The following is a 26,208-nucleotide window of genomic DNA, read 5'->3' on the forward strand; positions in this document are numbered from 1 at the left end:
AAAATTGAGTAAATTCCTGGTCCTTCCTGACTACTGCCAGGGTCTAGAAAACTTTATATGGTTGAATCTTTTAAACTTGCTTTCACATCCCATCCTTTAGCAGCTGTACATTCAACAAAAGGTGTAATCAGTCGGGAATGAAGTAAAATCAACGTATAGCAATCCTCTCTCATTGGGTCAAAGGGAGCTGGGAAATCGTCATGGGAACCTGATTGTTGATGGTGATCTGTTGTCGGGTTTGACAGCGGAGCATTCCTGTGATTGCTCTTCTGAACCTGAAGGAAAAGTTTCCAAGGATAAGCAGTTAATATGAATAACAGTTATAAGTACTTACAGTTTAAATACATATACAGTACCAGTCAAAAGTCTGTCAACACTTTTGACTGGTACTGTGGGATTTTTATAATTTTATTATAAAGTAGGATCAACAATGGCCTGATTTCGATTCAGTAAATATACACCTTTCCAACTTCTTTCCGGGAGTTGGTATTCAGACATGCCTAATGTGGACTTGTAACAAGCTACAGTATGCAGGCGTGGTTCCATTGAATGCTCAGACTATATGTTATTCAACCTCTGAAAACACTTGCTGACCAATATTTTATTGTGGAGTTATTTTTCAATTAAGTTTACAATACTTTTATCTAAAGCCATCCATTTAAATACACTGAACCTTCAATTCCTCATTTATTAGAATACTTGCTAGTGTATATGGAGAGAATGAGTTCAGAATATTAGCAACTTATGAAATAAAGCCATCTACAAATTGTTTTGTTATTTTAATAAAAAATGTTTTACTTAAATATATACATTTTTAAGTATTTATAAATAATAATAATAACAACAAAACTTTACAAAAACAAAACTGTGGTTTGATATATGCTGAAAATCAACATATTCTGTAAATTAGCATTGGCTATATGGAAATATAATGGAAAATAGTGTGGTCCATAGCCTGCACCGATAACATGGTTATGTTTTTCATAATTTGTCAGGTGAGGTTCAAACAAGTCTGTGCTCTAGTCTATAATGATTTCATTTGTCTTTAATTTTGTCACGATTGCTCCACGTGGCGCTGCGTGCTCTCTCACTCTCGGGCGCTCCACAAAATAGGATTTTGTTATTTGTATTTCATTAGGTTAATGAAAATGGCTTCATATTTGTTTACATGATGACATCATAAAAATGCTACCTCTGATTAGTGCCTACTCAGTAATATGCCCAGACTTGTTGAGATCAGAACCGAACATGTATCATATCTGAAGAAGGTCAAGGTGTAAAACAAGTACGTTGCCAGCTTTCCATAGATTTTTAGCATAAATTGCTAAAAATTTTTACAGTTCATTGGTGTTCGTTTTAGTAACCTATGCTAAATCGTTTCCCAATGTACGTATTGTTCTAGCTAACCTCCCGTCTTGACTACGGCAACGCCCTACTTACCGGCATCAAATCTACATCACTCCATAAGCTCCAAATGGTTCAGAACTCTGCGGCCAGACTACTCACTCACACCAAGTCCCGGCAGCATATCACCCCTATCCTCTCTGAGCTACACTGGCTTCCTATCTCCCAACGCATCAACTACAAGATCCTCCTATTGACATATAAAGCCCTAAACAATACTGCCCCTGCCCACCTCTCCGAACTTCTTCCATATCAACCAACACACACACTCCGTTCCAGTACTGCAGGCCACCTCATAATCCCCAAGTCCAAGCTCCAAGGCTTTGGTGACAGGCCATAATCAAGGGTTGCTCCTAGGCTCTGGAACTCTCTCCCCAAAACCATCCGAGACTCTGAGACTATCCCCATCTGCCATCAAGACTCATCTGTTAAAAATTGCCTACCCATAGCCACACCAAATCCCACAATCTCAATCTTTGTTGTTTTCGTTTTCTTTTTTTTCTGTTTGTTTTCTGTTCCATGTCATATTGTACAGTGTCTTTGGGTCCCTGAAAAGCGCTATGTAAATATAATGTATTATTATTAACTATTTGACCCGGGTATAAGCCCTCACAGTTATTGTTAGTTTGCTACCTCCAGTCTTCGTCGGTTGTGCACAGGAAAAATAGGTGTTTCAGTGTTGTACAACATTACATTATAATGCCACAATATGGTGTTACTTGTTAAATGCACACACGAGTGCCTTATTTTCACAATCACACACATACTCTCACCCACACTCACACATAAGTTTGACTGTTTTTGGTAGAACTTTTGAACTGTTTTGGAATACCTGGTCTGCAGAATTCTCTATTATAGTATTCCCTATTGGAGTTGAAGTAAATGTTCTTACTACACTATTAATGTGTATGTGTCCATACCTATATTCTGTGGCTCTCAATAGATTCAGTGGTTGGAGTTGGGTTAATAAGTTCCATTTGGCTTTAATGGGGGCGTCAATCTTGTTTTCTGACTTGGACTTCTGGACTTCTGGAACGCATTCAACTTGGGTTAACTCAGGTGTGACGTCATTCCCAGTTCTGAGTAAAATGGAACGTGGCAAAAAGTTTGGTTGCAACTTTCTGATTACATTTCTGACTACATTTAAAATTAAAACATATTAATAATTTAATAATAATTTTAATTGTTGACAAGGTGAAAATAAATTTTTTCAACTTCCAAATAGGTGTCCAAAATGATTGTACCAATCAATCGTTGAAGTAGCTGCCTGACATATTTATTATTATATTTATTATTAACAATCAAATCATTAATTATTTAGTAACTTGTTGCAATAAATAAAGGTGCCATCAGTTGTCTTCTTATGAATGACTTGTCATTGAGTCAGTGTTGCTGATGCAAAGTAGGACCTTAATTACCAAACACCAAGTAACTAAATTAAGATACTGAGTCATTAGCAAACTGTTAGTTAAACATTAAACTATTGGTTACTTAATCTTTACTTAAACTAAACTTAATCTGGGTATCACAGGGATATATGAATATTTGATCTGTTAACTGGTTGCATATGTCAGATTTATCACAAGACTTGTTAGGCAGAGGAAAGCTGTAGCTATCAAACATTGTCTACTTAATCAACTGAGTCAGTGTACTGGTGAAGGGATTGAACAAATAAGTTGATTGATGGAAGTGGAGTGATTTCATGCTCCTTGTAAAAGTGTTTTTCAAATATAAAAATACAGAAGTTTTTATATATATTGTGGCTGCTGTATTTTGTAGTTTATTTTTTATACACTTAAAACTATGGTGTTTAGTATCTTATTTTAAAATACATTTTGATGTATTTTCCCATCTCTGCCTGCTCCTCATCATTAATTATGCTGTCTGTTCAAGTTCCCTGTTTTCACTCACACCTCACAGGTTATTGTGTCCTATAGCTTGACTGTGTGGTGCTGTGTTTTTTGCTTATTGCATTAAATCACTAACGTGATTCTCCATTTTGTTGTGTTAATTTTGCCTCTCCTTTTTACACACTCGCTTTCCTTGCACTTCAGATATTAACATTAAATATTATAAATTGTTAGTGGTCCTCAAACAAGCACACCGTTATGACGTTAACAAACAAAGCAAGTAAAAGAAAAAAACAATGAATCTAATTAGCCTAAATTGAATGATATGAATTTTAGGCTAGATGGTACCAACTGAAGGTAACAGTAAACTGGCAGTTAACTATATTTCATTATTAGGCCAAAACATTTTAATTAAATGCACAAAGCCAAAATTTGGTCAACATTTTCAAAAAAGTGTTTTCATAAAAATGCTGTTTTGTTAAACGTTGCTCCCAACATTTTCCCCTCTTCAATTTTTGGGAAATTCTAGGTGGAGGAAACCATGTACCTACAGAGCTGCTTGAAAGTATGTGATTTCTGGAAATCCATTCTCTGGACAAATGAGTCCACAATTGACCTTCTTGATCACAATTAAAACTGCTATGTTTGGCGAAAACCCAACACTGCCTACCACCAAAAGAACCTTATCCCAACAGTCAAGCATGGTTATGGAATGTCAAGGTTTGGGGCTGCATTTCCTCCTTTGAACCTGGTCGACAGCATATCAAAGAAACCATGAGTTCTGAGGTATAAATTAGGAGATTATTGAACAGAACATCAGGCGATTAGTCAATGAGCTAAAGCTGAGCCGAAAATGAGTCTTCCAACAAGACAAACACCCAAAACATTCAAGCAAATCTACCAAAGAATGGCCCAGGAGAAAGCTGATTTGTGTTTTGGATTGGCAAAGTCAAAGTCCTGACATTTATTCAATCAAGGTTTTGTCGCTGGACAGCACACATGGTAGACACCCATCAAACCTCACTCAATTGGCTGAGTTATGGAAGTAGGTCACTATAAGAGATGTTCACCCCAAGGTATTGTTGTTGCTGCTAGTCGCAAAGCTAACTGAGTATATTTCTTTGTCTATTTGCATAGCTGATTGACTAGTAATGTGCTTAGTACTTGATAAGTGCTGCCTATTTAAAGGTAATGCTGTTTTCTCGCTAAACATGCAGGTAATGTTAGCTTGAATTAGCTATAAATACAACTACCTATACAGTCCCGCAATGCTTTTCACTGGTTTTGATTACGTCAGTGGAATGTTAATTGACAGTTTTAATATGTGATTAGTTTGAAGTGTTATGCGCATTAATGACAGCGAACGCCCCAAGAACTTTCAGAAAAGGCAATAAAGCTAAAAAATACAATCTGTATTTTCCTTTAGTTATTGGACATAGTTGGGATTTATGTATTGGTGGGGTGACTAAGACGATACTTAAGAGACATCATGCGAACACTACTAAGATTTGATGTTGACTTTACTAGCACATTTTGCACACAATGCTTCACGTCATCACATGCTCACATTTGTATTTGTCTTGCATTGCTGAGGTGCCTCCCTTGATGTTTAAAAACCATACACTTTCTATTTAGCACAACAATTCATAAATGTCACTGTGGGAAATGTAAAGAAATCTTACTTTTTGTTGGCAATCACGTAGATGCAGGGGTTGTAAAATGTGGAAGACTTAGCAAAGAGTGGAGCAATGATTGCCATGGGGGCAGGAATCTTTTTGGGGTCCCCAAAGGAGGCCCATAGGCACACAATAGAGTACGGTGACCATGCCACCAGGAACATGACAATCATCACAATAGACATCTAGTCAGAAACAACAGATCAGAGACAAATATGAATATAGATTTACTGCACATTCTGCCAACCGTTAATGCTTGTTATAACCAGAAAGTCCTGCTTGTGAGTCTAACTGAAGTTACAAAAGCAGGGCTAGAACAGACATGTAAACACAGGACTGGAATGAGAAAAAAAGGCGTACCTTAGTTACATCCAACTGGTCTGACCAATCCATGTTAATGCTGTCCAAGTGGTTGCTGGCTTTGTATCTCTTCATGGTAACAGACACACTGTAGTAGCAGTAGAACATTACCGACAGTGGGATGATGAAGTTCACAGCGATAACGGCCATGGTGTAGGAGACAAAGCCCCTGTAAAAGACTATGTATGATTAATGACATAATATTTATTTAATCTTCATGCCAAATAATCCTTGAAATTCAAGTTATTTTAAGTACCATCCAAATGCCAACTCACACATCATTTTTTCTCCAGTTGATGGTGCATGTAGCACCAGTGGGGTCTGGGGCATAGCCAGCCCAACCCACCACAGGCATGGAGGACCAGAACACTGCATTTAGCCACGCAGCCAGAATTAAGAGTGTGTATGAGCGGGTTGACATCTTCTGCCCTGCAGTAAAATAGGAAGAACAGGCCTACTTATGATTTCAATGTTGAAGACTCTGGTCAGGTCACTGTAAGTTAAGCTTAGATTTTACCAGTCCATAGCGGTTTGCAATGTGATTTTGAGGAGACTAAAGACATGTAATATAAATAACATCCATGTAAGTAATTTAAAGGTTAATGAATACCAATGTCAGGTCTACAGATGGTTAGGTAGCGGTCAATGGCCACAACAGTCAGCAGTCCAATACTAGCCATCCCAAAGAAGATATTCAGAGCTGCATAGATCTGGAGGAGAAAGTCATCACAGTCATCCCTTATTACAGAATGGTTAGCAGGATTAACATTTTGGTTCTGATAATTGATGGATGCCTTGACCATTTATTTTATATCATCCATATATTAGGTAAATTAGAAATGTATTCAGATACACCTTGGTATTATAAGACATAACAACAGACTGGACTTGGGCCTCCTTAGCATTTCAAATCAGTATGTCATGTCAAACCCCCCACCTCATCTACAGTGGTCAAGCTCAAGACTTTAGCCCCAGATTAGCATCCCATGGGATAATGGAGCACAATTGCTGATACATTCCTCAAATAATCTCAGATAATTACAGAACAAGAAAATGTTGTAAGAAAGGTTATTCTTAGCCTGGCCACATGTGGTTTTTGCACCGAGGTTCAATTCAAACCAATCCACAATGTTACATATGACCTATTAAGTGATGATGATATTGGGTGTTTGAGGAAGGTCGTCAAGGACTCCAGTCATCCGATCCATGGGCAGTTCACTCTGTTACCATTTTGCAAGCAGTATTGAAGCATCAGTCTCGGACTAACAGGCTTCAACTTAATTGGCTGGTGACCCATTGGCTGATCCTTCCTGATTCCTGTTTGGTCATGTGATCACAACTCATTTAATTGGGGGAATAATATCCAAACAAAAAGGAATTGCTTCACCATGGAGATGCCCTTAAAGGCGCACCCATAATGAAGGCAGGACAGGCCAAGAGCCCAGAGGTGGCTGAACAAAAAGCCCTGGTTGGGATGATGGGTTGGAACATTGCCTGAAGTTAGGCAGGAAAAGCTCCTCTTTTTGCTCTGTAAGCAAGCACCTGTGGTTCAACTTTTTTAATTTTAAGTAGCTATCAGTCATCACTAGAAGAGTAAAAACACTACATCACAAAAGACAGTGGAGCTTTTGACTATAAAGTACATACTTTTTGAAAAGGTAGTGTTTCCCTTTGAAAATGGGGAGTAATTAGATAGTGTACTACAGACCTTTAAAGAAAGATTAATCTGGTTTTAAATGTCTTTAGGTGGCAAAATATGCAATCTGTGCAAGCGGTATGTTGAGGACCATAGCAATGTACCAATGTATTATGAATTTGCTGAACTCTGCCCTGGAAACTGATTGGCTGCTTTCTGCTGCTCTGTATTAGTTAAACTCTCTGTCATAGGGCACAGCGAAAATTATGCAGGTTCCTATATTCCTGTAATTCCACACATTTCGCAATAATGTGGCGAGAACATAACACCATTTTGCCAAGCAAATTTTCTTAACATGGTATAAGACATGGCAAATGTGTAGATTTTAACAAGATTGGAAATTATTATCAAATCAAAGGGGACCCCTGGAGATCAGCACCTGTTTGGTATTCAAACATGATCACTACAAGATTAGAGTGCTGGCTAGACTAACTACCAGAGATGGAAACAAGTCTCAATTTTGCAAGTCTCAAGTCATAATCTTCAAGTCTTGAGTCAAGTCCAATCTCTATAGTTTATAAAGTATTTCATTTGTGAATCTACATATTGTTTGCCTTTGTACATTCAAATTGCCTCTTTGTACATTTAGAATTGCCACTGTGCCTCAATTTCTTTATGTTGTTACACAGGCATGTCAACCTCGGGACTTCATTGCAGCTATCTCTGCAACTCGGATGCACATGTTACCTTAATACATCACTCCTTCATTTGCCATTTTGAAAACGAATAACTATTATCCCAGTTGTAATGTACACTAAACCTGCGATTTTTTTTCTGCCCTCCTCTATATGCCTAATTGCACATTTAGAATTGCTCATCTACACATTCCACTGGTAATATACATATACTTAATCCTTGTAAATACGTGTACATTTTCTGCCCTTCTTTATTTGCACTTCTGGTTAAATGCTAACTGCATTTCATTGTACTGTACTTGTACTGTTCAATAAAAATATAGTTGAATCTAATTTAATTGCAGAGAATTCTACATTTATATGTTTATACGTATTTAATTTCCCCAGGATTTTCAATATGGCTATTTTATTTTAAGATAAACTTTTTTTTATTGTAATATTTAAATTTCAGGATAGTGGAAAGGAGTCTAGAGAGACAGGTAAGTAGAGGAAGACAGAGAGGAACGGAACAGAGAGCGAAAACTGTTTGTTGAGCCAGGGCTCACCCTGTCATTGCGCCCAAGTGTATGTGGTCTACAGTTGGTACTGTAGCTTAGAACCTGACACTTGACTCCAGCAATAACGTTTTTTATTTACCATTGACGTGCACAGTGGGCACCACACATTCCACCAACCTGGCAACCAGTGTGGCCAAATTTCCAGCTCCCATGGAGGTCAGAGGCAGCAGACATGGGGTAGCCGATGCCGGCCACTCCAATGTCGGTGAAGGCCAGGTTGATGATTATGGCATTGGTGGCATTTCGCAGCTCCTTGAACTTGATGAACATTGCCAGTACCACAATGTTACTTGCCAAACTGATGACACCTGCAAAAAGGAAATGTAAATACTCAGATCTTCATGATTTCATGATATAGGTGTTGGCCTGCTCAGCTTAAGAACATGAATGGCTCTGTTGTCTTTATTTATTCTCTAAAATAGCCACATTTCTGTTTAACAAATCAAAGCTGACAACAATTTTTAGTTCTAGTGAATCAGCCTAAAATCGCAGGTCAAACTACACCAGACAGAGCAAGCCATTCAACTGAACTATCCACAACAAAAGTTAAACAATATTATTTTCACATGTAAGTCAGTTTTAACTCATGTAGAACTATTTCAGTCTTGATTAGTAGGCCTATGTATTACATAATGACATCAGCCGGCTGAGCAGTAAGAGAATGCCAGAGAAAGCCTTCCCTCTTATGAGTAAGAAACACTGTGTGTGGGACTTTGAAAAGTGCTAACATCAGAGACAAGAGACATTTAGGTGTCCCAGAGGGGAGTGAAAATGAACACCTATCTAAGAAGTTATTAATATTATTTTTGTAATCACTGATATGGCTGATCATAATTCCAAGTCGAAGTAACTCTCAATAATTCTTGTATATTATTAGTAGTAAAATTTCCTTTTTTCTCTCTCATAAATTCCCATATCCATGGGAGACACTACAAAGGTATAATGTTCAGTAGGGGGTGAAAAGTGTACAGTACTGTATAAATCAAATACAGAAGCCAATATATCCATTATCTAAGATATATATTCAGCTGCTTCAAAAGGGGTATGATATGTTAGAAATTAATTATTATAGTTGTTTGACTAGCTAATTAATAATGATGAGAAACACGTGTAAAAATGTGAACAAAAAGGTGCATCCTACATTAATTCAGTTGATTAGTAATGTTGTGGATTAAATGCAGAGCATCTGTACCTGCAGTAATAAGGTACGCCGCCACTATGTTGTGCTCCAACTGTGAAAAGGCACTCTTTCCTCCGTAGGGAAGGACTGCCTCTGTGGTGTTGAATCCAGACTCCATTCTAGTGTTACAGTTTCCAAAGTGAAAAACAATGAAAGAAGAAATATTCTCTACACCAGCGAGAAACTTTCCAGATTGTCCACAGTAAAATAATGAAAGTGGGCAAATGAGAAGTCTGAAATCTTCTGCAAATACAGTGAATGAGGTATTAGAGCATACTTTCATCCCCTTATTACCAAATACCAGGAAGGTTGCTGTTTGGGTGTTACATGGGTAGGGGGTAAAACAAGTGAGGATTATAAGTCACATGGGAGATCTGAATAATGGAGTTGAAATCCATGTGAGTCCTGAAAGAATAATACAACTGCACTGGAGAACATAATAAGTAGGAATGGACCCATATATTGGCCAGCAATCGGTATCAGCTTATTATAGGCAAAACATTTAATAATAGATGCATGATGGCATTAAAATGGAGTAAAATCCAACTGGCTTCCTATCTGTTTATACAATATATTTTTTTTTGCTTTAGGGTCCTATAGTTTTATTGTTATTATTTATTCTCAGAATTTCCATCAAATTGTATGGGGAACTTTGGTGAACAAAGTTCCCCCTACATTTTCAGCTCTTTCCATATATTAGATTGAGGTGCAGGCTTTGACTGGGCCACTCCAGAACATTTTGGTCCAGTGTGGCTTTGGCTTTATATTTGATATATTTCATTGTCCTGCTAGAAGATAAATATTCTCCCAAGTGCCAGGTGTTTTCACAACCCCTCTGCAGAGAAATATCCCCATAGCATAATGCAGCCACGACCATGCTGATGTTCTCTGGAAGATATGCGATGTTAAGCTTGAATCTTCTTTCACTTTCCCACATCTCTTCTGGCAAACTCTAGCTGATATCTGATGTGTTGTTGTTTTTTGCCACTCTCCCAAAAAGGACACTTTTGTAAAGCAACGGGCTATTGATGGAATTTGTACTGTGTCCCTCAACTCAGCCATGGACGACTGTAGGTCCATAAAACTCTTGGAGGCCAACTGACTAGGGTCAGTTCTACACAAATTCACAGTTCTCTCCATTTCTTAAAAACTGACTTTACTGTGCCATTAGGGCCATTCAAAGCCTTGGAAAGGTTCTTAAAATCCTACCCCTGATTGTGTATTTTGAATGACAGTATTCCGGATTTGCTTTGAATGTTCCTTCATCTTCATGATGTTGATTTGTTATGAACTGTAAAACCAACTGTGGGACATCCCAGAGACAGGTGTTTAAACTGAAATCATGTGAAACACTGACTGCACAAAGGTGGGCTCCATTCAACAAATTGTGATTTCAAAATACAATTGTTTCAAAACAGCTCATTAAAATGTGTCATAGCAAAGGGGATGAATGCTTATGCAATCAATTATTTTCTGATTCAGATTTGTAATAAATATAGAACAATTTGGAGATTTAAATTTTTATTAGACTAGCTTTATTTCTTCTAAAACAGCACTTAAGGGATTTCTTCATTTTAATTGCATGTTTGTTTGATTACTTGATAGAACAAAATGTGTAAGTTTTTGGCATTTTGATTGATTGTGGTAAAAATAGTGCAAAAAAAGACCAAGAGAGACACTATTTTATCATTATTTTGTATTATTTTACTTATTTTGTGATAGTCTTTTGTAACTTCTTTCATATGAATTACATTCATGAGATATTTCAGTATTTTCCCTATATACTGGTACAGTGTTTTTGCTTTGTTATTATGGGGTAGTGTAGATTGCTAGGATTTTTAAATGGTCAATTATACATTTTAGTCCCAGGTAAGCCACTATAATGCTCCATTATGATGTACTGTGCAGGGCAGAGGTGTCAAAGCGGTATAGAGCCGAGTGTATGCTGGTTTTTTGGTTTTTCCTATCAATTTGTGCCCAACTTAGATCAAATTGAACCAGGTGAAGGAAGATCTTAACCAATTAGTGACCTAATTTATCCAATCGAAAACCTGCATACACTTGGCCCTCTGTGGAACCAGTTTGATACCTCTGTATAGGGGCTCTATGACATCAACCTATCTAGTGTCTAAACCATGGATAACAGAACACTATATATGGTGATGTCATAAAGACCTTATACATCAGAATGGAGCAGTTTGGCTGCCATCTTAAGCAGGACCTGTTCTAAACCAGCTACAATAGAATCACATGGTAAAAGTGATAATGGTTCTATTTACTTAATATTATGCATAACATAATGCATACAAAAACTGTACTTTCCAGAATGATTACAAACAACTTCATTTGAAATAGTTTTCAATAATTTGTTAATACAAATTAGTACAAAATGGCTATATGGTATCTAATTTTAGGAAGACAGAAAAATACCTTAAATACAGGGCAAATGTATATTTCTCTATATCCTGTGATAACAATTAACTGATTTTATATAATATATGTATGTTACAGTACACTAAACGGAGCTAGCAAATAAAGTTTAGTACGGTATAATTAGCATAGTAACCGGAAAACAGAAATAGGAGTAGCTAGTCTACTTTTTTGTGAACAAGCACTACCAAACATCGCCATCTGCTGATTATATACAGTAATCACGTTATTTTACCAAAACATTTGTTACAAGTATCAAGCTTCAATTATTATTTGTTAAATGCACCGAACAACACAGCGTCATCTTGCACAATGAAAACCTTTTCCCACGTAGTACCAACTACGTAGTACATACCTTGTAAGCAAAGTTGATTAATTTACTATAGCAAGCTAACAGTCACGGTTATAAAGCCAGAATCCTGAAAGTGCACATTTAAGTACCCAGCTACAGTAAGCTTTCTTTTTCAGTCATTAAAAAGCACGCTATATAAAATTAAGTACAGTATGTTATCATATTGCAAATAATATTTGGGATTTATGAAAATTGATTCCAACCATGGTTTTTCCTTTTGTGGAGCAATTGTTGCTGGGTACAAAATATCACCATGTGTTTAAAAGTCAAGCCACTACTTTCCCGAACTGGTCCTTGCTAAACACCATAGAGGATTTGCTCCCAGGTAAGATGGCGGAGCTATTCGGACGTCAGATAAAACTAAGTCCCATCTACACTGTATATCCATAGTGTTAACTGAGGTGAGCCACGACTTCTAGAGAGCTGAATTTTTTTTCTAACCGGAAACGACCAGTTAATGACGTTTCTAGTGACGTTTATTTGTGGACCACATTTCTGTATTTTCACATTTTCGTTTTATAAAGTCCACTGGCTGTACAAAAAATCTGTAACTCGAAAAAGATCCGATTCACACCAGCCAGGGTGAGACCTACTTTACAACACTATTTTACAAGTAATAATGATACACACAAAGAATTGTTTAACAGATATTTTTTTGTCAAAGCCAGGAAATCTTGTTGTTGCGATTTGTCGTTTGCTATATTATGGTTTAGGTTCTGAATTCGGTGACGTTAGCTAACTAGCTAGCTACCTATAAACTAAGCCAGCAACGTAACATTTTTGAGTGAAGTGCGATTTAACGGGTTAATTTGTTAGCTAGGTAACATTCTAGTTATGTATGCTTAGAATACACTAGTTATGTAACTCGCTTAATATATCAATTACCAAATTAACCATACAGTAGGTGTTATTATTCCCTGTTAGATTTTTCTATTCCACACCTCTAAAATGAGACTTGTGATCCTGGAGGACTATAACCAGGCCAGTGAATGGGCAGCTAAATACATCCGCAACAGAATCATCCAGTTTAAATCCAGTGCCGACAGATACTTCACCCTGGGATTACCCACAGGTATATTTTGGTTTATTTACAAAAGATGGAGTACAGCTTGTTTTATTTGGAAAGGTATTTGCCAGAAGATTTACACTGAATTATCAAATCGCAAAACAAGCTTGAGATTGAACAAATAACACATAATAACAACACCAGTTTCCCTCTCACTAGACCTTATCCAACTATTTTATAACTATGGACCAGACACTTGTTTTTAAAGGAAGGGGAAGCCAAGCATTGCATACCAAGATGCTATATGGGCGCGTTTAAACATGTACTGCAGAGAAAGCCTACTCCGGGAATGGTCCATGTGCAGTACTGATGGGCATCTAGTCTAATCCCAAACAAACCCCTCGCCCTTACCAACCTATTTAGAGTTTCCCACACGCTCATATTTTCCTGATTAAACTTAGGGATGAGGGATAAATAAACCCATTAACTGTGAGACACATTTATGACTTATAATACACATTTTGTTCTATCAAGTAATCAAACAAACATGCAATTAAAATGAAGAAATCCCTTAAGTGCTGTTTTAGAAGAAATAAAGCTAGGTCACAATTACATTTGAATTGGGTGGTATTTAGGTGGTGTTGCCTGTTGAAGTCTGACAAATGTATTCTTTTTAGAAACGTTGGTCATTGGATATTTTGTAATTTTTGCCCATATCTGCATGCAAGTATCACATTTGTCCTTTTTTTTAGGAAGCACACCTTTTGGCTGTTATAAAAAGTTGATAGAATATCACAAAAATGGGGATCTTTCTTTCAAATATGTGAAAACCTTCAACATGGATGAGTATGTGGGTAAGTTTAATCCTATGGTACAAATTACACTGCAAAACACAGATAGAATCCTTAGCCCAAGCCAAACCCTTAGTAACAAACAAAATGATCTGACCTAGTGGTATTAGTCTTCCAGGAAGAAAATATCTGCTAATTCAGCACTAATTTACCAGAGAATAGGGAGGTGACTGGCCACTCCTGGGAATTCAGCTGACTTTTGCAGGACTTCAGTAGAAACTGCCATTTTTTATTAATTGAATCTTTAAATGTAAGAATGTCCAGTTTTATTGAATAAGTACAGCCAAGTAGAATTAATTAAAACACACAAAAGTGGATTATTTAACATGTGTAAGAAATATTATTAACTAGAAAGAAAAACACATGTGTCATAGGTCTGCCCCGGGACCACCCAGAAAGCTACCACTCCTATATGTGGAATAACTTCTTCAAGCACATTGACATCGATCCTGCTAACGTCTATATCCTGGATGGTAATGCCACTGACCTGGAAGCAGAATGTGAGGCCTTTGAGAAGAAAATCGCCCAGGCTGGGGGAATTGACCTGTTTGTGGGAGGTCAGTTTTTATATTTACAATGCAGTAGGTACACCCCTGAAAATCTTTTGTGTATTAGGTTTCAACACTGTTGACAGATGAACTAATGTAAAGGTAACCTATAGTACAACCCATTTCCAAAAAAGTTGGGATGCTGTGTAAAATGGAAATGAAAACAGAATGCCAAGATGTGCAAATCATTTAAACCCTATATTCAATTGAAAATGGTACAGAGACAACATATCAAATGTTGAATCTGAGATATTTTATTGTTCCTTGTAACATGTAATAAATGCACTTTAACGTTGCAGTTAATGTTAGGTATCGCAGCACTGGGTTAAGTTTTTAGTTAAGGTTATAAAATGAAAAAGGTTTGGTTTGGTAGGGTTAGGTATTACAGCAATGGGTTTAAGGTTAGGGTTAATGTTTGGGTTATGGTTAGAAAAAAATATCACTTGTAACATATTGTACCTACCCTAGTAACGCTATTACTCACCACCCCTAACAAGAAGTCCCTTATTTGAAACAGTGGGTAGTGCACCCGTCTGTAAAACTGTAGGAAGCAGGTTTGAAACACAACCTGCCAATCACTATTTATTTCCTGGATTATTAATCTAACGTTGCTTCACCTAATGTAATATACACTCACCTAAAGGATTATTAGGAACACCTGTTCAATTTCTCATTAATGCAATTATCTAATCAACCAATCACATGGCAGTTGCTTCAATGGATTTAGGGGTGTGGTCCTGGTCAAGACAATCTCCTGAACTCCAAACTGAATGTCAGAATGGGAAAGAAAGGTGATTTAAGCAATTTTGAGCGGTGCATGTTGTTGGTGCCAGACGGCCCGGTCTGAGTATTTCACAATCCTGCTCAGTTACTGGATTTCACACACAACTATTTCTAGGGTTTACAAAGAATGGTGTGAAAAGGGAAAAAACCATTCAGTATGCAAGCAGTCCTGTGGGTGAAAAATGCCTTGTTGATAATAGAGGGTCAGAGGGAGAATGGCCGACTGATTCAAGCTGATAGAAGAGCAACTTTGACTGAAATTACCACTCGTTACAACCGAGGTATGCAGCAAAGCATTTGTGAAGCCACAACACGCACAACCTTGAGGCGGATGGGCTACAACAGCAGAAGACCCCACCGGTACCACTCATCTCCACTACAAATAGGAAAAAGAGGCTACAATTTGCACGAGCTCACCAAAATTGGACAGTTGAAGACTGGAAGAATGTTGCCTGGTCTGATGAGTCTCGATTTCTGTTGAGACATTCAGATGGTAGAGTCAGAATTTGGCGTAAACAGAATGAGAACATGGATCCATCATGCCTTGTTACCACTGTGCAGGCTGGTGGTGGTGGTGTAATGGTGTGGGGGATGTTTTCTTGGTACACTTTAGGCCCCTTAGTGCCAATTGGGCATCGTTTAAATGCCACGGCCTACCACCGCCCTTTATGACCACCATGTACCCATCCTCTGATTGCTACTTCCAGCAGGATAATGCACCATGTCACAAAGCTCGAATCATTTCAAATTTGTTTCTTGAACATGACAATGAGTTCACTGTACTGAAATGGCACCCACAGTCACCAGATCTCAACCCAATAGAGCATCTTTGGGATGTGGTGGAACGGGAGCTTCATGCCCTGGATGTGCATCCCACAAATCTCCATCAACTGCAAGATGCTATCCTATCAATATGGGCCAACATTTCTAGAGAATGCTTTCAGCACCTTGTTGAATCAATGCCACGTAGAATTAAGGCAGTTGACCAGGACAGTGATTTTACACTACAGATACTATAGGCAGAGCCAATCATATTCTTTTTGCCAAACCACCTCAAAAGGATCTGTTTATATATATCGCAAGTCATATCGTAAAATGATTTCATCAATATGATTATGCAGCCCTATCAAGGACAAAATAATCTCAGTGTTATGCAGCCCTATTGAGGACAGTCTTTTGCTCTTTGCATGATGTTTCCCCACACTCCTGCTCTGTGGGTAAAGACCAAACATAACTGATCTGAAATGGATGTGAAGTTTGACCCTCCCTGTGATTTTCTAGGGATTTTCTTTAAACATTTGACTACTTAATTTTAACCTTTTCATAATGTGAAGGTAGTGGTGTGGTAACACTTTCTGCACAAGGAAATCGCCTTTTCTGTTTATTTTAATTCCAAAATGATTACATAGCGGCACTCATGGATACCAATTTTTGTTGGTTTCTGTATTTCTTTTTGCATATTTTCTTAAAACCATTTTCAGTAGAGCTTTGAATGGGTGGTTGGTCATTTGTAGTCTTACAAAGCTATACGTAGTATTCAATATTTTATAAATGCATTAATGTTACTGATTACTTTAAGGATCATGATTTTATCTACTTCATTATTCTTTCCCTGTTGTCACATAGAGATATATAGAGACTGCAATGTCTTTCCTTGAGGTCATAGGTGCATAATAGAAAAATTACAATGTTGTTATCCCATTGCAATCACAGGGAAAGGAAGAATGAGAAATTTACACTAACAGTCAAAAGTTGTAGAACACCCAAATCTTTCCAGTTTTTATTGATATTTAAGCAGTCCAAATCCAGTGAATAAACTGAAATGGTACAAAAATAAGTGGTAAACTGCCAGAGGTTTTAAAAAAAAAAAAAAAAAACTTTCAGAGGTAGGAAGAAAGGGCTGCCAGTGAGTACTTTTTCCCTACACCATCAAAAGGCACTTTTAAACTGGAGGAAACTGACAGAAAGTTCGGGCAGAACGAAAGCTATAACCGAAGCAGAAGACACATTTCTGAGAGTCAACAGCTTGCATGATAAGCAGCTCATAGGACAACAGCTTCAAGAATAGTTTAACCATATTCGTACTAAGCATGTATCAGTTTTAACTCTGAAGAGAAGACTTCGAACTAATGGTTTGACAGGTTGAGTAGTAGTAAGAAAGGCATTGCTAAATGGCAAAATAAGAAAAAGCTTGTCTGGGCTATAATGCACAACCAGTGGAGTACTGAAGACTGGAAGAAGGTCTTATGGACCGATGAATCAAAATGTGAATCCTTTGGTTTATCACACAGGGTTTTTGTACGCAATCAAGTAGGCGAAAGGGTGGTTCCTCCCTGTGTGACACCAACTGTCAAACATGGAGGTGGAAGCGTGATGGACTGGGGATCTTGCTGGATCCCATCTGTGACTTGCACACCGTGGCACCCTAAACCAAAACGGCTGTCACAACATTTTGCAGTGCCATGCAATACCCTCTGGTGTGTGCCTGTTTGGGCATGGGTTCATCCTACAGCAAGATAATGACCCAAAACATACCTCCATGCTGTGTCAGAACTACCTTAGAAGAAAATGACAAGATGTAGTGTTCAAATCAATAAAGGGCCAGCACAGTCTCTAGACTTAAACCCTGCAAGCTGGTTTGGGCTAAACTGCACAGAAGGGTGAAGGATTGTAGTCATTTACACAAACGGCCTGGGAGCAATTCATGCAAACTGCCAGAAAAACAGTTTTTTGACTTTGCTGCTCTAGGATTTTATCTAACAACCTTTCAGTCACTAGTCAGATGCTCTTAACAGCTAGGCTACCTGGTGCCCCCATAATATTTATTATTATTTGATCAATTAGCATTACCACTACCACAGCTCTGCAGACATTTGTTGTAAAACTAAATGACCTACCACCAAGATTTTTATGTTTTTGTCTATTTTCCTGATTTTGAGAAGTTTGACTTTTATGGTCAGAGAATTCCAGTAACTATGCCACAATTTGTTAGCCTTAATCATCTCCAAACTGCCTGCAGTGATTTTAAAAATGGTCCCTATGAGTTTATGTAACAATGGGTAAGTAGTACAACAACCTAAATCTTTAATCTTGCAGTATTACTTTAAATTGATGGTTCAGTATTTTGTCAGTGAAGGCACGTTCTAAGTCAGATTCACTCATGGATATCATTTTCACAACCGCTCATTAGTCTTACTGTAGCTCTATGACTGAAAGTCTGTGGAAACATCAAATTAACCTATATTTTTCTTCATGGAAAGACATGGAAATGGCATTCACCTGTTTATCTGACTCTGGGCCTCATTGCTTAAATCCAAGTCCCTTTAATTAAAGTAATAATTTTCCCTCAAGGTATTGGACCAGATGGCCACATTGCTTTCAACGAGCCAGGCTCCAGTCTAGTCTCCAGAACCAGAGTGAAGACATTGGCTAAGGACACCATAGTAGCCAATGCCCGTTTCTTTGGCAACGACCTGTCAAAGGTCCCCACTATGGCCTTGACTGTGGGTGTGGGGACAGTCATGGATGCCCGAGAGGTAGAGTAAATTTGAATTCCTCTACAGTGCCTTCTGAAAGTACTTACATGCCTTCACTTTCTCCTGTTTTTGTTGGGTTTTGGCCTTCATTTATTATTAATACAATTATTTTTGTTTGCCACTAATCTACATAATGACAAAGCAAAACTAATGTTTTTAGAAATGTGTTAATTTATTGCGAAGAAAAATCTTAACTCATATGAAAGTATTAAGACCCTTTATTTAGTACTTTGTAGAAGAGCTTTTGGCAGGATTCCCAGCTTTAAGTCTTCTTGAATATGAATCCAGTTTTGCAGATCTGAATTTAGGTAATTTTTCCCATTCTTTGTTGTATATCCTCCTTACCGCTGTCAGATTGGATGGGAGCACTGTTGGACTAGGATCTTCAGGTCTTCTCACAGATGTTCAATAGGGTTCACGTCTGGGCTTTGGCTGGGCCATTCAAGGACATTGACTGCATTGTCCCGAAGCCACTCCAACATGGATCGGGTTTTCTTTAAGGACCTCTGTATTTTGTTCATGTTCATCGTTCCCTTAATCCTGACCAGTCTCCCAGTCCCTGCCATTGAGAATTATCCCCATAGCAATATACTCCCACCAACATGCTTCTCTGTAAGGACGATTTTAGCCAGGTGATGAGTTCTATCTTATTTTCACTTGATGCTTGGCATTATGGCCTAATAATAGAATTTTCATTTCATCAGACCAGAGAATAATTTCCTCATGCTCCATCAAGAGACATTTCATGTGTCTTCCACTTAGGAGTGGTTTTCATCTATCCACCCTACCATGAAGCCCTGATGAGATGGATGTCCTTCTGGCATGTTCTTCTATCTTTGCAGAGAAACTCTGAAGCTCTGTTAGAGTTGTCATTGGGTGCTTGGTCAGCTCCCTGACAAAGGCCCTTCTTGTTGGGTTACATAGATCTATGACTTGGCCCAAGATCTGCAGGGAGTTCCTTGGACATCATGGCTTAGTCTTTGCTTTGATGTACTCTCTGAAGGGTGGGATCTTATACATGTGTACCTTTCAAAATCTTGTCCAATCAATTGAATTTGCCACCGGTGAACTCCAAGAACGTTCTTGATACACCTCCAGGATTATCAAAGGAAGCTATTTGAAGAGTATGTAGATTTAGATATTTAAGTTTTTGCTGGACCCGCGTTCGAATCTCGTTACAGTCAAAACAAGTTATGCATTAGGATTTGTTCAGGATAGACAAAAACTTTGCTGGCTACAACCTTTAGTAGCTACGTTATAGTATGCCTAAAGTAAAACTGTTTTTACAGTTATACAGTATTGCAATTGTTTCTGGTGGATTTTCAAAGTAGGCATGCTTTTTGGGGTAATATAGGCTAAATCAAAACCTCTTAGGCAGTGAAAGAGTAGGGGTTTCCACAATTCTCTCTGTATCAATGTCATTCACGAATGAAGGAAAAACAAATGTTTTTGTGCCATGAAGTAGCTTTGGCAGTATGATCTTCAGTCTTGCTAACAATTGCACAATTCTTATGTCTATTCCAAGTAGTAAGTTAGTAGATACTAGTAAGCCTATTACTGGCTAATAAGCTGTTAAAACGGCCAATGCCATACAGTTCCTAGATGCTATTTGTGTTGGAGGTAAAAGCTTGTAATAAGAAACGTTAGTCAGTTTACCACAATGCTTATTGGTGTCTAGTGACTGGGCAAACGTATAGCACTGTGGTGTATTAAAGACACCGCCTCTCACGTGGGAGATACGGTTTTGATTTCTGTGAGGGCTACAACATTTTGAACTTTTAAACTGAAGGCTGGCTGAACTTGGTTTGCCTGGTTCTTTTTCAGTTTTTTTCAATATCTTGACACACATTTCTAAAAACATGTTCTTGCTTTGTCTTTATTGTGTGTAGATTCAAGGGAAAAATATAGTTTATAAACCAACAAAATGTGTAAAAAGAGAATGGCCTGAATACCTTTCGAAGACACAATTTTCACAGTACAAATATCTTCATTTGTAAAAAAAAAATAAAAAAAAAATATATATAAAAACATTTCTAATTGTTTTACTTAATTTGGCTCTACTAATTTTCTTTAAAAATGCTAACTTGTGTTACCATTTTAAAATCATACGTATGTTATTGCTGCACTGCGTAAGCGGAGCTGGCCAAGTTGAGCTAATGTCTCTTACCGAGTGAGAGACTGCCTGACTGACAGACTGCCTGACTGACTGACTGACTACCCATTGTTAAATAGTGTAGTGGATACAGATGTGGACTGCAAGGTAGGCGACAGGCATTCGAGCCTCGCCACGGACAAAACAAATGAGGCATTTGGATGTGATCTTTCTAATTTAATGCATTGAATGTTGTGTAGCAATCCTGTTATTGGTTTGGATGTCAGCTAATAATGTAGGGAACTAGTTTGGAGAACCATGGGGTTTCAACTAACTGGTTTGACAGTGCTAAAGTAAATAAACACCACATCTCTACCCATGTATCATGTGCAATGCCACCTGCTGTTTAAATTGCATTGTGGTTAAAAACACAGTCTGCCACAGAAAACCGTGGATCGAATCCAGCTAGGGACAACAAAATTAATCCTTTCTAATCGTGGGCTGGCCGAACTAGGTTTGCCTGGTTCTTTTTCTTGTGTTTTTCAATGTTTCAATGGTAGTCTTGTATTGATTGTTTATTTTAGGTCATGATTCTTATCACGGGAGCCCACAAAGCCTTTGCCCTGTACAAAGCCATAGAGGAGGGGGTCAACCACATGTGGACTGTCTCAGCCTTTCAGCAGCACCCACACACAATCTTTGTGTGTGATGAAGATGCCACCCTGGAGCTGAGAGTGAAGACAGTCAAGTATTTTAAAGGTGAGCATGGAATTAGAATGTTGTTTAGGTTTTACTATGCAGGACATAGGTTAAAGTGGGGAGAACAAGTATTTGATACACTGCCGATTATGCAGGTTTTCCCACTTACAAAGCATGTAGAAGTCTGTAATTTTTATCATAGGTACTCTTCAACTGTGAGTTATGGAATCTAAAACAAAAATCCAGAAAATCACATTGTATGTATTTAAAGTAATTAATTAGCATTTTATTGGATGACAAGTATTTGATACATCAGAAAAGCAGAACTTAATATTTGGTACAGAAACCTTTGTTTGCAATTACAGAGATCATATGTTTCCTGTAGTTCTTGACCAGGTTTGCACACACTGCAGCAGGGATTTTAGCCAATTCCTCCATACAGACCTTCTCCAGATCCTTCAGGTTTCGGGGCTGTCACTGGGCAATACGGACTTTCAGCTTCCTCCAAAGATTTTCTATTGGGTTCAGGTCTGGAGACTGGCTAGGCCACTCCAGGACTTTGAGATGCTTCTTACGGAGCCACTCCTTAGTTGCCCTGGCTGTGTGTTTCGGGTCGTTGTCGTGCTGGAAGACCCACCCACAACCCATCTTCAATGCTCTTACTGAGGGAAGGAGGTTGTTGGCCAAGATCTCACGATTCATGGCCCCATCCATCCTCCCTTCAATATGGTGCAGTCATTCTGTCCCCTTTGCAGAAAAGCATCCCCAAAGAATGATGTTTCCACCTCCATGCTTCACGGTTAGGATGGTGTTCTTGAGGTTGTACTCATCCTTCTTCTTCCCCCAAACACGGCGAGTGGAGTTTAGACCTAAAAGCTCTATTTTTGTCTCATCAGACCACAATTACCTTCTCCCATTCCTCCTCTGGATCATCCAGATGGTAATTGGCAAACTTCAGACGGGCTTGTACATGCACTGGCTTGAGCAGGGGGACCATGCGTGCGCTGAAGGATTTTAATCCATGACGGTGTAGTGTGTTACTAATGGTTTTCCTTGAGACTGTGGCCCCAGCTTTCTGACCAGGTCCCGCCGTGTAGTTCTGGGCTGATCCCTCACCTTCCTCATGATCATTGATACCCCACGAGGTGAGATCCTGTATGGAGCCCCAGACAGAGGGAGATTGACCGTCATCTTGAACTTCTTCCATTTTCTAATAATTGCACAAACAGTTGTTGCCTTCTCAGCAAGCTGCTTGCGTATTGTCCTGAAGCCCATCCCAGCCTTATGCAGGTCTACAATTTTATCCCTGATGTCCTTACACAGCTCTCTGGTCTTGGCCATTGTGGAGAGGTTGGAGTCTGTTTGATTGAGTGTGTGGACAGGTGTCTTTTATACAGGTAACGATTTCAAACAGGTGCAGTTAATACAGGTAATGAGTGGAGAACAAGAGGTCTTCTTAAATAAAAACTAACAGGTCTGTGAGAGCTGGAATTCTTACTGGTTGGTAGGTGATCAAATACTTATGTCATGCAATAAAATGCAAATTAATTACTTAAAAATCATACAATGTGATTTTCTGGATTTTTGTTTGTTGATTTTTTTAGATTCCGTCACTCACAGTTGAATTGTACTTATGATAAAAATACAGACCACTACATGCTTTGTAAGTAGGAAAACCTGCAAAATCGGCAGTGTATCAAAAACTTGTTCTCCCCACTGTAAGTAAAAGAATTGTGCACTTATTTTGGAACTGGCAGGTGTTTTATGTGTTATGTCTTTCAATCTTTTAATTTCCCTGCAGGGTTGATGCACGTTCACAACCAACTGGTGGACCCAGTACTCAGCATAAAGGACCAGTAATGGAGAATGGAATCTAGTCAAAGAATTACAGATCTTAAAATGTTGGTTGGACCTAGAGTTGCTGGTAGGATAACAACAAGCAATACATTGTGCCAGAGAGGTTATTACAGTGGATGAAACTTGCAGTCATTCATAACCCCTTTCCTTTTCTCGAAATCAGCGTTGTCTATTATGCCATTAGGGTCTTATGAAAGCTCAATGTAAATGCCATCTCAATTGATATGTTAATGCTGCCATAAAAATATCATAAATCCTTTTAGGTCACTGTGTAAAAAATTTAAAAGAACAATTCTCCCATCCAAACACTCAGCCACAACTCAAAGATGCATGCGTCTTAACAATTGCCTTGTCTAATTCTCTCTTTTCTTCTATGTTCAGTTCCAGCCAAAATTTGGGATACACTTACTCATTCAAATATATTTCTTTATTTTTACTATTTTCCACATAATAATAGTGAAAGAATAATAGTGAAGACATCAAAACTATGAAATAACACATGGAAATATAGTAAAGTGTTAAACCGATACATGTCATATTGTAGATTCTTCAAAGTTGCCAATATTTGCCTTGTTGACATTTTTGCCCTCTTGGCATTCTTTCAACAAGCTTCATGAGGTAGTCACCTGGAATGCTTTTCCAACAGTTTTGAAGGAGTTCCCACATATACTGTGCACTTTTTGGCTACTTTTCCTTCATCCTGCGGTCCAACTCATCCAAAACCATCTCAATTTGGTTGAGGTCAGGTGATTTTATTTTTTTATTTATTAGATTCAACTTTATTGTCATTGAACATTATAAGCACAGAACCACAAAATGCAGTTTGTTTCTAACCAAAAGTGCAAATAGAGGAGTTCAGATTTTTTTTTTTATATATACATACAAGTGGAATGTACAGGTGTGCAATTAAAGCAAATACATTACATATGGCAATTCTAAATGTGCAGTGGAAAATTCACAAATTTACAGAAAATGTACAGGTATTAAGTATAATGTATGTGAGATAAATAGTTTTGGCAGTTCTCAATGGCATTCTGAATTTGCAATCAAGGCAAATTGAAGGAGTAGGGTAGCATGTGCAACTGAAATGCAGTGATAGGAGCAATGAGGTTCCCGAGGTAGGCATGTATGTAACAATTGAAAATACAAGTACTGCAGCAGTTCTAAATGTGCAATGAGGGCAGGGTTAATATGGAAGTTCAAGGTGTAAATCGGCATGTGCAAATGAAATACAGGAATAGCAGCAATGACACGTGAACTGGATTTTTTTTTTTTTATACAATCTTATCAGACCTGTCCAGTAGTGCAGAGGGGGTGTCTAGTTAGTGATGGGGAGTCACATAGTTCAGCAGGGTTAAAGCAGAAAGAAACTGTTCCTGAACCTGCTGGTGCAAGAACCGAGAGACCTGTACCGCCTGGTGAAGCCAGATCATCTGATGCTGCACCATCACTCTCCTTCTTGGTCAGATTGCCCTTACACAGCCTAGAGGTGTGTTTTGGGTCCTGTTGAAAAACAAATGATCCCAATAAGCGCAAACCAGACGGGATGGTGTGTCGCTGCAGAATGCTGTGGTAGCCATGCTGATTGTGTGCCTTGAATTCTATATAAATCAGTGTCACCAGCAATGTAACCCCACACCATCGCACCTCGTCCTCCATGCTTCACTGTGGGAACCACACATGCAGAGATAATCCGTTCACCTGCTCTGCATCTAATGAAGACATGGTGGTTGGAACCAGTAATCTCAAAGTTGGACTCATCAGACCAAAGGACAGATTTCCACTGGTCTAGTGTACATTTATTATAGTCTCTTTTATTATTGGTGTCCTTCAGTAGTGGTTTCTTTGCTGCAGTTCAACCACAAAGGCCTGATTGACATATTGTCCTCTGAACAGTAGATGTTGAGATGTCTGTTACTTGAAGTCTGTGAAGCATTTATTTGGGCCGCAATCTAAGGTGCCGTTAATTGCGGAATTTTGAGACTGCTGAGCCTAATACTCCTCTGCCACAGAGGTAACTGCGTCTTTCTTGTGGCGGTCCTCATGGGAGCTAGTTTCATCACAGCGTTTGATGGTTTTTGTGACCACACTTGAAGAATCTTTTAAAGATCTTAAAATGTTTCTTGATTGACTAACCTTTATGTCTTAAAGTAATGATGGACTCTTGTTTCACCCTACCTTGTCACCCTCTGTATACCCAAACTCCCTCTTCACCCTCTGTATACCCAAACAACCTTGTTACCCTTTGTATACGTACCCTACCTTGTCACCATCTGTATACCCAATCTACCTTAATGCTTCAATCAGAACATACAACTTTAGTTACTTTATACTTTATTAAATGTCACTCAAAGCTTTAAACACTCCATAGATTTCTTGACATGACAGTCAGTTACACTTGCTAAGTTTGCACCACAGTGAAAAGCATTCATCATTATTTGTATTGCCATTTGGAATGGCCATATTTTATGAGATTTGTTTTGTTTTAATAATATTGATAAAGATGATTCTTGAAATGTATTTTGTTTAGTATTATTTATTAAAGCTGCACTAGGGAGGATGTTCATTAAAATAAAAATCAATTACAACATTTTGCAATAACTCACCAGTCAGAAAGAGGTTCCGTACCAGTCCATGAAAGAGAATAACGTACAAATAATAATATGAAAAATAGAATTCTAGAATTACCTGTTCCA

At 38.2% G+C, this 26,208-nt stretch overlaps 2 protein-coding genes across 6 annotated transcripts; one reads left to right on the forward strand and one right to left on the reverse strand.

Annotated features, from left to right (window-relative positions):
* Positions 1-25: 25 nt before the first annotated feature.
* rrh (retinal pigment epithelium-derived rhodopsin homolog) lies at positions 26-12,441 on the reverse strand. 4 transcript variants are annotated; one of them, XM_020054333.3, is made up of 8 exons: positions 12,344-12,441; positions 9,371-9,477; positions 8,296-8,486; positions 5,901-6,000; positions 5,566-5,719; positions 5,291-5,459; positions 4,937-5,115; positions 26-275 (listed from the first exon to the last, which is right to left on the reverse strand). In XM_020054333.3, exons 2-8 carry the CDS (start codon positions 9,474-9,476, stop codon positions 170-172), a joined length of 1,005 nt encoding a protein of 334 aa, XP_019909892.1. In that variant the 5' UTR covers position 9,477; positions 12,344-12,441; the 3' UTR covers positions 26-169. The 4 variants fall into 4 exon arrangements, with proteins under 4 accessions (XP_019909892.1, XP_019909894.1, XP_034153223.1 ...); XM_020054335.2 differs by lacking the exon at positions 12,344-12,441 and adding an exon at positions 12,144-12,326; XM_034297332.1 differs by lacking the exon at positions 12,344-12,441 and having other exon boundaries at positions 5,291-5,378; positions 9,371-10,785.
* A 146-nt stretch (positions 12,442-12,587) lies between these two features.
* Positions 12,588-26,032, forward strand: LOC105023304 (glucosamine-6-phosphate isomerase 2). 2 transcript variants are annotated; one of them, XM_010892395.5, is made up of 7 exons: positions 12,588-12,722; positions 13,045-13,212; positions 13,899-14,000; positions 14,372-14,554; positions 18,680-18,864; positions 21,541-21,715; positions 23,457-26,032. In XM_010892395.5, exons 2-7 carry the CDS (start codon positions 13,089-13,091, stop codon positions 23,513-23,515), a joined length of 828 nt encoding a protein of 275 aa, XP_010890697.1. In that variant the 5' UTR covers positions 12,588-12,722; positions 13,045-13,088; the 3' UTR covers positions 23,516-26,032. The 2 variants fall into 2 exon arrangements, with proteins under 2 accessions (XP_010890697.1, XP_010890696.2); XM_010892394.5 differs by having other exon boundaries at positions 13,065-13,212.
* The last annotated feature ends 176 nt before the right edge of the window (positions 26,033-26,208 follow it).

This window comes from Esox lucius, chromosome 15 (genome assembly GCF_011004845.1).
Source record: "Esox lucius isolate fEsoLuc1 chromosome 15, fEsoLuc1.pri, whole genome shotgun sequence".
NCBI classification, from domain to species: Eukaryota; Metazoa; Chordata; class Actinopteri; order Esociformes; family Esocidae; genus Esox; species Esox lucius.

Excerpts from the sequence above, each read along its gene's own strand:
- rrh (XM_020054332.2), bottom strand. The coding sequence starts at position 9,641 with ATGAAAGTATGCTCTAATACCTCATTCACTGTATTTGCAGAAGATTTC. Across the intron at positions 5,460-5,565 it reads AACTGGAGAAAAAATGATGT|GGGCTTTGTCTCCTACACCA; the intron begins GTGAGTTGGCAT and ends AGTCTTTTACAG. Across the intron at positions 5,116-5,290 it reads ACCAGTTGGATGTAACTAAG|ATGTCTATTGTGATGATTGT; the intron begins GTACGCCTTTTT and ends GTTTCTGACTAG.
- LOC105023304 (XM_010892395.5), top strand. The coding sequence starts at position 13,089 with ATGAGACTTGTGATCCTGGAGGACTATAACCAGGCCAGTGAATGGGCA. Across the intron at positions 18,865-21,540 it reads CAGTCATGGATGCCCGAGAG|GTCATGATTCTTATCACGGG; the intron begins GTAGAGTAAATT and ends TGTTTATTTTAG. Across the intron at positions 21,716-23,456 it reads GACAGTCAAGTATTTTAAAG|GGTTGATGCACGTTCACAAC; the intron begins GTGAGCATGGAA and ends ATTTCCCTGCAG.